Below are 13,386 nucleotides of genomic sequence, written 5' to 3'. Positions count from 1 at the left end.
AGCTTGTGATCTGCCGATCCAGACCTTGTAAAAGGGTATAAAGTGACTCCTGAGTCTCCTTCATTTTGAAAGTAGTTTCAGGCTCAGGCCTGTGTAAGCTTAGGCTAGTAGCAGTGGGGGTAGGCCCAAGTATCTCGCCGCTCGCAGTGTATCTGCTCCCCCCAATAGGGGTTACTAAAGACGTAGTTAGTAGTAAAAGTTCTCAAACAGGGTATCCCTCCATTGTAGATCAGTCGGTAGATATCTACATATGAATTTAACTTATTCTGTTTCTGTAAGTAGGTACTTTATTTAGACATGGCCCAGGAGCACAGGAGACACACGTCTGAACACCTCGGCTGTTGGCTCCGCCCCCCCAGCATCAGTAATTTTATTAGCTCCTGCTTGGTCTCGCAGGATCTGGTATGCAAACTTAGTGGAGTTGCCATATCTTCCACCTTGGAGGTTGTCCCTGAGGAAGGACCTTCTAATTCTGGGTCCTTTCCTTCATCCAAATTTCGTTTCTCTGTAGCTCTTTACTTGGGGATTGAACGCTTAGTTCTGTCTAAGCGTGGTTAGAGTCGGTCATTGAGACTATGATTCAGGCTTGCAAGTCTGTTACTGGTACCTTATGACATAAGGTATGATGTGAATACCTTTTTTGGTGTGAATCCTAGGGCTATTCTTGGAGTAGGGTCAGGATTCCTAGGATTTTGTCTTTTCTCCAGTTAGGTCTGGAGAAGGGTTTGTCAGTCAGTTCTCTGAAGGGTCAGATTTCTGCATTATCTATTTTGTTACAAAGGCGTCTGGCTGATGTGCCAGATGTGTAATCTTTTTGTCAAGCCCTGGTTAGAATCTGGCCTGTGTTTAAGTCTGTTGCTCCTCCTTGGAGCCTTAACCTTGTTCTTAAAGTTTGCAGCAGGCTCCGGTTGAGCCATTGCATTCTGTAGATATTAAGTTATTATCTTGGAAGGTTTTGCTTCTTATTGCTTCATTGCTCTGAGAGTTTCGGAACTATCGGCTTTGCAGTGTGATTCGCCTTATCTTATTTTTCAGATTATGGCCTAAATTACGAGTTGTGCATTAGGGTTAAAAAGCAGCGTTATGAGGTCTTAGCACTGCTTTTTAATGCCCGCTGGTATTACGAGTCTTGCAGGTACAGGTGTACCGCTCACTTTTTTGGCCAGACTCAGAAATATCGCAAATCCACTTACGTCAATTGCGTATCCTATATTTTCAATGGGACTTGCATAGCGCCGGTATTACGAGTCTGACCAAAAGTGAGAGGTACACCCTCTCCTGTCAAGCCTGGTACCGCATTTTAAACTCAGTAGTTAAGAGTTTTACACTACAACGTCGTAGCATAAAACTCTTAACTAAAGTGCTAAAAAGTACACTAACACCCATAAACTACCTATTAACCCTTAAACCGAGGCCCCCCCACATCGCAAACACTAAAATAAATATTTTAACCCCTAATCTGCCGAACCGGACATCGCCGCCACTATAATAAATATATTAACCCCTAAACCGCCGCACTCCCGCATTGCAAACACTAGTTAAATATTATTAACCCCTAATCTGCCGTCCCTAACATCGCTGCCACCTACCACATTTATTAACCCCTAATCTGCCGCCCCCAATGTCGCCGCCACTATATTAAATGTATTAACCCCTAAACCTAAGTCTAACCCTAACCCCCTAACATAAAAATAATTACAATAAATCTAAATAAAATTACTACAATTAACTAAATAATTCCTATTTAAAACTAAATACTTACCTGTAAAATAAACCCTAAGCTAGCTACAATATAACTAATAACTTAGGGTTAATTTTTATTTTACAGGCAACTGTGTATTTATTTTAACTAGGTAGAATAGTTATTAAATAGTTATTAACTATTTAATAACTACCTAGTTAAAATAAAGACAAATTTACCTGTAAAATAAAACCTAACCTAAGTTACACTAACACCTAACACTACACTATAATTAAATAAATTAACTAAATTAAATACAATTAATTACAATTAAATAAAATTATCTAAAGTACGAACCCCCCCTACTAAATTACAGAAAATAATAAAGAAATTACAAGATTTGTAAACTAATTACACCTACTCTAATCCCCCTAACAAAATAAAAAAGCCCCCCAAAATAAAAAAAAGCCCTACCCTACACTAAATTACAAATAGCCCTTAAAAGGGCCTTTTGTGGAGCATTGCCCCAAAGTAATCAGCTCTTTTACCTGTAAAGAAAAAGTACAAATACCCCCCCAACATTAAAACCCACCACCCACACAACCAACCCTACTCTAAAACCCACCCAATCCCCCCTTAAAAAAAAAATAACACTAACCCCCTGAAGATCACCTTACCGGGAGACGTCTTCACCCAACCGGGCCAAAGTCCTCAACGAAGCCGGGAGAAGTCTTCATCCAACCGGGCAGAAGTGGTCCTCCAGACGGGCAGAAGTCTTCATCCAGACGGCAACTTCTATCTTCATCTATCCGGCGCGGAGCGAGTCCATCTTCAAGACATCCGACGCGGAGCATCCTCTTCTTTCCATGGCCGACTACTGAATGAAGGTTCCTTTAAATGACGTTATCCAAGATGGCGTCCCTTCAATTCCGATTAACTGATAGAATTCTATCAGCCAATCGGAATTAAGGTAGAAAAAAACCTATGCAATCAGCCAATAGGATTGAGCTGGCATTTTATTGGCTGTTCCAATTAGCCAATAGAATGCCAGTTCAATCCTATTGGCTGATTGCTTCAGCCAATAGGATTTTTTCTACCTTAATTCCGATTGGCTGATAGAATTCTATCAGCCAATCGGAATTAAAGGGACGCCATCTTGGATGACGTCATCTAAAGGAACCTTCATTCAGTCGTCGGCCGTGGAAAGAAGAGGATGCTCCGAGTCGGATGTCTTGAAGATGGACCCGCTCCGCGCCGGATGGATAAAGATAGAAGATGCCGTCTGGATGAAGACTTCTGCCCGTCTGGAGGACCACTTCTGCCCGGTTTGGTGAAGACGTCTCCCAGTAAGGAGATCTTCAAGGGGTTGGTGTTAGGTTTTTTTAGGTTAGAGGGGATTTTGGTGGGTTTTAGAGTAGGGTTGGTTGTGTGGGTGGTGGGTTTTAATGTTGGGGGGAATTGTAATTTTTTTTTCAGGTAAAAGAGCTGATTACTTTGGGGCAATGCCCTGCAAAAGGCCCTTTTAAGGGCTATTTGTAATTTGTGTAGGGTAGCGCTTTTTTTATTTTGTTTTTTTTTATTATTTTGTTAGGGGGATTAGATTAGGTGTAATTAGTTTAAAAATCTTGTAATTTATTATTTTCTCTAATTTAGTGGGGGGTTTTGAACTTTAGATAATTTTATTTAATTTTAATTAATTGTATTTAATTTAGGGAATTAATTTAATTATAGTGTAGTGTTAGGTGTAATTGTAACGTAGGTTAGGTTTTATTTTACAGGTAACTTTGTATTTATTTTAGCTAGGTAGTTATTAAATAGTTAATAACTATTTAATAACTATTGTACCTAGTTAAAATAAATACAAACTTGCCTGTAAAATAAAAATAAACCCTACGCTAGCTACAATGTAACTATTAGTTATATTGTAGCTAGGTTAGGGTTTATTTTATAGGTAAGTATTTAGTTTTAAATAGGAATTATTTAGTTAACTGTAGTAATTTTATTTCGATTTATTTAAATTATATTTAAGTTAGGGGGGGTTAGGGTTAGACTTAGGTTTAGGGGTTAATAACTTTATTATAGTGGTGGCAACGTTGTGTGCGGCAGATTAGGGGTTAATAAATGTAGTTAGGTTGCGGCTACATTGGGGGCGGCAGATTAGGGGTTAATAAATATAATGTAGGGTTCGGCGATGTTGGGGGCAGCAGATTAGGGGTTCATAACTATAATGTATGTGGCGGCGGTGTCCGGAGCGGCAGATTAGGGGTTACTAATATAATGTAGGTGTCGGCAATGTTGGGGGCGGCAGATTAGGGGTTAATAAGTGTAATATTAGGGGTGTTTAGACTCGGGGTTCATGCTAGGCTGTTAGGTGTAGACATAACTTTTATTTCCCCATAGGAATCAATGGGGCTTTTCTATGTCCTAATCCTCATAAGGAATGTTTGTTGTACAACTTGGACGTTGTGCGTGCTTTATATTTTTTCTACTGGCGACTAGGGTTTTCCGCCAATCTTCTGCCCTGCCTGTTTGTTTCTCTGGAAAGTGTAAAGATCAGAAACCTACTTCTTTTTATTTCTGGTGGAGAAAGACTTCTGGTCAGCAGTCTCCTGAGAGAGTTATGGCTCATTCCACGAGAGCTGTCTCTTCTTCCTGGGCTTTCTAAAATGAAGCAAGGCTGCAACTTGGTCTTCTTTTTCCAAATGTTATAATTTGATATTTGTGCCTCGGCTGGGGCTTCTTTTGGGGGAAAGGTTCAGAAGCAGTGGTGCCTTCTGTTTAGGTCTGCCTGTCTTGGTTTCCTTTCCTAGTCATCTGTGTCCTCTAGCTTGCGTATTGGTTCTCACTAGTAATTGATGATGTCGTAGACTCACCATATCTTAGGAGAGAAAACAAAATTTATGATTACCTGATAAATGAATTTATTTCTGGATATGGTGAGTCCACGACCCCACCCTGTTATTTAAGACAGTTATTTTTTACTAAACCTCAGGCACCTCTACACCTTTGTGCTATCCTTTTTGTTCCATTTTCCTTTGGTCGAATGACTGGGGTTTATGGGAATGGGAGTGATACTTAACAGCTTTGCTGTGGTGCTCTTTGCCTCCTCCTGCTGGCCAGGAGTGATATTCCCACTAGTAATTAATGATGGCGTGGACTCACCATACCCGGAAATAAATACATTTATCAGTTAAGCATACATTTTGTTTTTTACATAGAGATGTTCAGGTGATATTTTCTAGTCAGCTTTTTGCAACTATCCTGCATTACTTTCAAGTGCTTCAACATTTGTATATCATGGTCCTTTAAATTTAAACAACATTTTGGATATATTAAAAAAAAAAAACATTAAAAAGAAAACATCTAACATGTTAAGCTGCTGCCGTTTCTTATTCATGACAGAAAAATGTCTTGATTTCTATGTCTTTTTAAAAAGGAGAATATAATAATCTGTAAGCAAGACAGCCATCAGATACAGTGGAACAATTTATTATGATGATCTCATTTCTGATTGGCTGGTTATTTTGTTCCTAAAAGATCTTTAAATGTTTATTCTTTAAAGATATTTTCATATTCAACCATCCACATGCTCTAAAAAAAATGGCTGTAGCATCCTAACCTATTCAAGCTAAACTGATCTGCAGGAATGGATGCCAACAATTAAAAAATTAGATAAATAAAAACAAATATCATCTCAACATTGCAATAGAGGTCCTAATGCCAAAGAACCCTTAAAGGGACAGTCTAGTCAAAATTAAACTTTCATTATTCAGATAGGACATGTAGTTTTAAACAACTTTCCAATTTACTTTAATCATCAAATTTGCTTTGTCTCTTGGTATTTATTCTTGAAAGCTAAACCTAGGTAGGCTCATATGCTAATTTCTAAGCCCTTGAAGGCCACCTCTTATCTCTGTGCATTTTGACAGTTTTTCACAGCTAGACAGAGCTAGTTTGTGCGTGTCATAACATTGTGGATTTATTTATGAGTCAGGACTGATTGGCTAAAATGCAAGTCTGTCAAAAGAACTGAAATAAGGGGGTAGTCTGCAGAGGCTTCGATACAATTTAATCACAGAGGTAAACAGTATAATAATATAACCATATTTTTATTCAAAACTGGGGAATGGGTAATAAAGGGATTATCTATCTTTTTAATAAACATTCTGGAGTAGACTGCCCCTTTAACTAAAAGACTTATGGCCTGGGGATCTAAAGCTTTCTTGTCTGATGAGATTATCTAAGAAGTCTTATCAGTGCTGCAAGGTCCATCAAAAACACATGTATAAAGGCAAAATTTAGCTTGAGAACTGCCCAAGGAAAACAGGATTACTTTAGTAGACCACCCTGGAGTCATTTGATGATCATCAAACACCTTTAGAAGCCATCAGACATCATCAGGCTTGTAAAGTCGTCAGCTAAGGTAAAAGGTTCTGAATGATGACTTCAGAATGATTAGCAGATTATCTTACTGATTACATCACAAGCATGAACAGCCAGTGAATGACTCTAGAGTCATCTGATTTAAATAATTCGGCCTGTGGGCAAATTTCAGAGTGGCTTCTGATTACTAGTCTGGAGTCAACAGTTGCTTTAGAATGACTCCAGGAAGATCATCCTTTTTTGACTATGGTGTATATCTTGTTATGCAGAGTTCTGAATGTAAAAGAGAGACAGCTACATTACTATATGATGCTAAAAAAGCCCCACAATTGTTTTATTTCTCTGGGTGCCAGTAGGTTTTGGATCATGGGGTCTCTAGTCATCATATTGTAAATGGTTAACCTATAATATTCTACTTGACAGCCAAAATTCACAAGGAAATTGACCAGGTGATCGGAAGAAATAGATTTCCACTGGTGTCTGACCGGAGCCAGATGCCTTATACAGAAGCTGTGATCAATGAAGTCCAGAGATTTGCTGATATTTCTCCACTGAATGCTGCACGTGCAGTGACAAAAGACACTCAGTTTCGAGGATATACAATTTCCAAGGTAAAATGATGTCAAACACTTAGGGCCATATTACAAGTGGAGCAATTTCCAAGGTAAAATGATGTCAAACACTTAGGGCCATATTACAAGTGGAGCGCTATTTAGGGTTTTCACTAGATCGCTAATTGCACTAGAAATAAACTTTTTGTGCACTTACGGTTGTGCTCGTATTATGAGTTGAAAGTAAAAAGTTATTGCTCATGCGCTAACCCGACAAGTGCAAAAAGCCAAACTTAGAATATCAAGGGTGCGATAACCTTTACCCCATAGAAGTCAAACGCAATTACATATTCTCATGTGCGCTACATGACATTAAAATATGAATATTTCACATTCCAATGTTCTTCACATAACAGAATATGTTCTATTTATTCATAAATACATACTTCTACATGATGGTATATTGGTAACATATATCTATATATGCATGATTATATATAGGAATAGATTATACAATATATAGGAATATCTATTTAGAAATACTTATATTATATGCAAAGAGCATTGAAATGTGAAATATATACAGTAAAAACATAATTTAATACTTTATTAAATATGAATATAGCATACATATTTTTTTTATGTTTTCAGCTACTTGACTGCTGCAAGGGGCCCCAGTGCACTTCTATATATGTTTATATATGTATACATATGTATTTATGTGTTTATATGTCTATACATTCATATAAAATCACATATAAATACATAGGTACACACAAATAAACATAATATTAGCCCCAATGTGCAGTTGCATAGTCAGTAATCTCATATGCGTAAAGTGAAATATAGCTTGTACTCCTTTATATAGAATGCCGATATAGCTAATAAACTTGCCTATAAAATGCATTTCTATAACCAGTATTCCTACATAAAGGGATGGCGATATTTTGAGGTAGTTGTTTTTCAATATGTTATTGTTCATACAGACGACAGTTATAAATCCTGTTATTTCATATATAGAATGTAGTTATATATTTCCCTAAATACAAAGGCAGATGTATACCTAGCCAGAACGTAGGAACTGTAAACACCAACTAGCATTAGATTCATTAGAATTTTAGGAGTTGGAGATGCTGACAGTAAGAAATTAGGTTATTGTAGGACACACATAATCAAGATGTGTCACTCCACAATAAAATCTTGGACAAATAATACAGTAATGAAGTAAGTAAGGCTATTAGAATTTTGGTTGTATGGACAGAGTTATTAGCAGTGGGAATAGTAAGGTTCTTCCACCTTATAGATCACTAGTTATTGTGTACAGTCCTGAAGGCTATATTTCCAGAAGAATTTAAACAAAATGGAATCTGTTGAAAGAAGGACTACTAGATGGTATATGGCCTAAAAAAAGTGATGGAAGAGAGGTGAAGAATGCCTGTGATAAGCATCCCAAATATTTAAGCTTATTAATTAATTAAAATGTGGGCAGACTTGATTGTCATATAGTTATTAGTTATTAAAAATATGTTCATACAATTGTTTCTATGTGCTTTTTTCTCATATATTATGCTAATGGAACAGAGGATTTTTTGTTTGTTTCTTGAAATAAAATATCGACCATATAACTTTTATATTGTTTAAAGTTATGTTCCAAAACTTCAGAAGCAGCAAAATTATTTCATTAGATAGTGAGAGTCGACAAGACATCACATGTGGGATTACAATCCAGTCCACAGGAAGGAGGTAAAATCATCACTACATACCAGAGCTTTAATCCCTCCCACTCTCTCAGAATCTTTCATTCACATTTTTACCTCCAAGGGGGAGTGAGGAGAATTCTGGAGTGTTGATCTACATGTCATTAATAGGGGTTCTTTACCAATCTGAGACTCAAAATCGCCCCTCAGAGTTCCTCCTGCATGGAAGGAAGTGAGAATAGGCTCCCATTTTGGATTATGTCACAGACCTCCCATGTATAATGAGGATTTATCTACCAATCTCCTTGTCTATGCTTACACTAACTTTGATGGGATTGTCTTCTGTGTAAGGATATCACTGTGCATTCCCCTGATCAGCTTTGTTCCTCCTGTGCTAAGTCTAATCTTAAACATGGTTTTGGGCCATGAGTCAAAGTAGTCAGGGGTCTGTGGCTCACCAAAGCGGTTCTACTAATCTGTCCCCAAGATTCAAAGATTATATTAACTTAGGCTGAATCTGTTGGCACTCTACAAATACCTGATAATAATAATAATAATATTTCTGAACTGATGACTGCCATGCACCCTACCTGCCCCGAGTTAAGCACAGATGAATGTGTGTTGCAGAAGATGATCCTTCACAGGCCGTCAGCTCATCTGGGACTTCCCCAAGCGATCTGCCAAAATTCCCTGCAAGGAAGCAGAGTACATTAGAATTTGATGATTTCTGCTTCTAAAGATGATTATTAAGAAAATAAAAATGCTATGCTAGGGGATGATTCTCCTACTCCTTATCAATAATTTAAGCCAGCTCATAAAAAGCCTTCTATCTTCTTGGTGCCTGATTCATTTGCAGAGCTAGTGAAAAAAGAATTGAATAAACCTCTGTAATGTCTTTCAAAATTAAAACTTTGTTTTCACTTTAAAGCTAGAAATATGGGAAACAATCCTTATTGTGGATGAAGTAATTTGCAATTTCTACTCTTGCTCAGCAGCCTGCCCATAAAGGATAGTACCTCTTTCAAATATCCTATGAATAGAAAGCTTGAAGGCTTTCATAGGCTATCATTTCAGCTGGAAGGCCTTATGTGTTGTCTGATATATCCCGCCAGACCAATTTCCTGACCAATAGTCTTCTAATTCCAGTGTCAGGCTGGAATGCTGTAAGTGACCTTCGGGCAAAAATGACATAAACAAAATCATAATCTAAAAGTCAAGTCAAGGTCAGGCAGAGGATCAAATCCAGTTGGACAGCAAACAAGCAGGAATTTAGGCAGAGGTCAGAAATCCTAAAAATAATAAAAGCGCAAAATACACAAAAAGCTCTAAAAGCAAACTGTTAATGCTACCTTTTCAGCATAAAATTCTGTTTGACTGAGACAAAAAGTCTAAGATTAAGCTTATTTTTTTCATTCATTTAAACAGTTCAAACATCAGAAAAGCTCTTCTTCCTCAACCTAACGATCAGTTTCTCCTAAAACCTGTTAAAAGCCCAATTCTTCCTAGTCTAAGAACAAACAGACCAAAAAGTATGCGCATGAAGGTGTAGTCCCATTTCAGAAATGTTTCTTGGGGGGGGGGGTAGATTGAATATGTTTCATAATGCTTTGGAAAGGTTTAGCTAACATAACATAGTAAGCTATAACAATCAGATAGTTTTTTATACAGATCAGTATCATCAGTGGATGGCAACAGGTGTATTTAAGGAGGCAATTGAGCAATGTTTAAACTATGCAACACGAATAAGGGGTAACTTCCGAAACATTGTTGTAACTTTGTGTGACATAGCCTGGGTATAATAAACCTTTGAATTGATGAATTTGACTGGCGCGGCTACATTTTGTGATTTGTATATTTACTGATGTTGGCATACATCGGTAGCCTGAACAGACACATTGGGTAAGAGTGCTGAACAGGTTTTGTTTATTTGCTGCACAATTTCTTAGAACAAGGCATTCCTTTTTTTCTAAATGCTGTATCTACAGGTACTATTAATCAAGAAATAGTGATTCCTTCTCTATGCCTAGATCCTAAAAACTCTAAGAAGAGATTCTCAATGACCTTGATGTTGTGATGAATTTAAAGTTCTATGTGGAAGCCAAGAAACCTTGTGTGTCCATTTTTTTCTTGACCCTGCAAGGGTCGCACAGCAGTTATTTTAGCCTTAATTCATAAAACATACCAACTTTTTCATTACTGCTCATTCCACCAGAGCTGTGCCACTATTAGTGGCTTCTGTAACAAGGCTTGCATAGTACAGAAATGTATGTTGGCTACTTGGTCTTCTTTACATACTTTCACTAAATTCTACCAATTCAATGTGTATACCTCTAAAGTACTACAGGAAACCATGCTTGATCAGTAACATACCTTGGTTAAACTGTGAAACACATGTTAGAGTCTTTGGTGGGACTATTATCTAATAAGTAACGACGTTAGTCTTGACGTTTAAGAATCCTTAAAGTGTTACATTATAACCACAACAAAGTGATACACTTCAGCAGTTATACAGACAGACTCTGGGTAATTAAATACTAGACTTGGTAGACCTCCTCTTGTTTTTAATATGCTTGATACAAATTTTGTTTTTTATTAAATATTTAACTAAATTTACAGACTGTATATCTGAGGACTCCGGATTTGGCAACATATGAGTTCTAAATTATATAGCCTGATTGATGATGTAGAGCACATTCTTCTCCACTATATGTGGGTACAAATTTGTGAAGTGATTGTTCTCCTTGATTTCAGACATTATTCCACTGTATTGTGTATTTTGTTCTCTTTTGGGGAGCTGCAACACATATCAGGACAAGAATTTTTTCTTTTTTTTATATCAAATTGATTACACATACCTGCCTTACCTGTATTGCCCCTCCCTATTTAATGGTGGACTTCACTGCTTGGGTATAAGATCCCATATGTGATGTCTCGTGGACTCTCACAGTCTTATTAAAGAACACAACTTATATTTTCAGTTGTTTTTTTATAGTGAAATTACACAAGATCCTCCCTTGTTATTCTATACAGGTGGTGGCAGGTCTTGAAAGGCACAAGTCGGCTAAAAGAGGCTGCTTCCACTATTGAACTGTTGTTAGTTCCAAGTAGAGCGCTTCTCTTTCTGTAGACATGACTTCGTTTGAATTTCCTACTTTTCCAGTGTTCCCTCTTCTACCTGAACTTATATATGACTGAGAAAGTGTGAATGATTAAAAATCAGGTATGTATGGAGGTTTAAGCCTCCTCCTAGTGGACTGGAGTATAATCCCACATTTGATATCTCATGGACTCTCACCATCGTAAAAAAAAAAGGAATTTACAACATAAGCATAAATTTAGTTTTTTGTCCAGTACTTAGTAAGTAGCTAAATTTATTTATTTCAATCACTTTTTAAGGGCACTGATGTCAACGCATTGCTCTGTACTGTTCACCGTGATCCCAGCCAATTCTCTACACCGTACAAATTCAACCCCAACCATTTCTTAGATGAGAGTGGTGGATTTAAGAAGAATGACGCTATGATGGCTTTTTCTGCAGGTAACATCAGTAAAGTTATTGTCTGTAGAGAACTGCTGAGTGAGTTCTTTATTTACCATGGTCACAATAATAACTTTATTATAATTCTACAGGAAAGCGGAGATGTCCCGGAGAGGGCCTCGCTCTCATAGAGCTCTTTGTATTCTTCACCTACATCCTGCAAAACTTCACCTTAACCTCAGAGAAAAAGTTTACTGATGATGAAATTGCACCAAAATTAACTGGATTTGTAAATCACCCCATACCCTTCCAACTCTCTTTCATTGCTCGATAATATTTTTGTCATATTAATAAATCATTTCTTTTTCAAAGTTTTTGAAATTTTTGTCTGTAAATTTTGTCTTACTTTGTCAATGTCCATATTCATCATTAATGTCTGTAACTTTATTACTTATGAAATAATACCAATATGTAAATGTCAGTCTTTGTTTGTTTTATAAATTCAAGATAAATTAAATATTTGAAAGGTACAGATTATGGAGCATTGATAATGTTTTTTTTTTTTATATTTTTGCAGATCAGTGGGTATTTTAAGCTTTATTTTCTTTAACAGTTTTCTCCCTAGGACCTATTTAGGGCTCACTAGAGCGTTAACTCCGCTAGAAGTAAGCTTTTTGTGCGAGTCGTGTAACATGGATATACCAAGTTGAAAGTAATTTTTTTTGCACGGGCACTAACTGCACAAAAAGCCGAAGTTAAAATATTGCAACTGTATTAACTTATCCCCAATTAAGCATTAAAAGAGGAGACACCTAACCCCCTTACTCACGTTTAAACCCGATCACCTGCACTAACCCGACATAAAATATTAATATTTCACATGCCAATGTTCTTCACATAGAAGAATATCTTCTATTTAGTCTTAATATATATATATATATATATATATATATATATATATACTGTATATAGATAGATAGCTAGATAGCTAGATAGCTAGATAGATATATATATACAGTGGGACCTCGGTTTAAGAATTTAATTCGTTCTCCGGGATGTTTCTTATTGCGAAAAATTCGTAAACCGAAACACGGTTTCCCATAGGAATGCATTGAAAACCAATTAATGCGTTCCGGAGGTGAGAGAAAAAGTCAAATAAAGTCTACAAAACCTGCTGCAAAAGGCTCCAATGGCTACAAAAGGCTCCAAAATTTGCTGCAAATGGCTCCAATGGCTCCAAAAGGCTCCACAACTTGCTGCAAATGGCTCCAAAAGGCTCAACAACTTGCTGCAAATGGCTCCAAAACCTCTCCAACTGCTACCCACACTTCAGTATGCAGGGAACACTTGCTTCGTATTGCGAAAAAAATTCGTAAACCGAGGGGCAAACCGGAACATTTGTTTCGTATTGCGAAAAAAATTCTTAAACCGAGACAATTTTTTTCAAGATTTTGAATTCGTAAACCGAAATTTCGTATACCGAGTCGTTTGTAAACCGAGGTCCCACTGTATATATATATATATATATATATATATATATATATATATATATATATATATATATATGGCGAGAGAGAGAGATATAGTTTGATATAG

The 13,386-nt window shown here is 36.8% G+C and overlaps 1 protein-coding gene across 1 annotated transcript in view; it reads left to right on the top strand.

The window, feature by feature from the left end:
* The window catches only part of LOC128636034 (cytochrome P450 2F2), a 58,701-nt gene extending 46,381 nt beyond the window's left edge, over positions 1-12,320 (top strand). The window contains exons 8-10 of the mRNA XM_053689108.1: positions 6,488-6,675; positions 11,709-11,850; positions 11,943-12,320. Of these exons, the coding sequence (XP_053545083.1) occupies positions 6,488-6,675; positions 11,709-11,850; positions 11,943-12,124 (512 nt within the window). The 3' untranslated portion in view covers positions 12,125-12,320. The remainder of the gene's footprint in view (positions 1-6,487; positions 6,676-11,708; positions 11,851-11,942) is intronic.
* Positions 12,321-13,386: the final 1,066 nt, after the last annotated feature.

This window comes from Bombina bombina, chromosome 7, assembly GCF_027579735.1.
Source record: "Bombina bombina isolate aBomBom1 chromosome 7, aBomBom1.pri, whole genome shotgun sequence".
In the NCBI taxonomy this organism is placed as follows: domain Eukaryota; kingdom Metazoa; phylum Chordata; class Amphibia; order Anura; family Bombinatoridae; genus Bombina; species Bombina bombina.
Note: the sequence above shows the minus strand (reverse complement) of the source record. Positions and strands in the feature narration are given on the sequence as shown.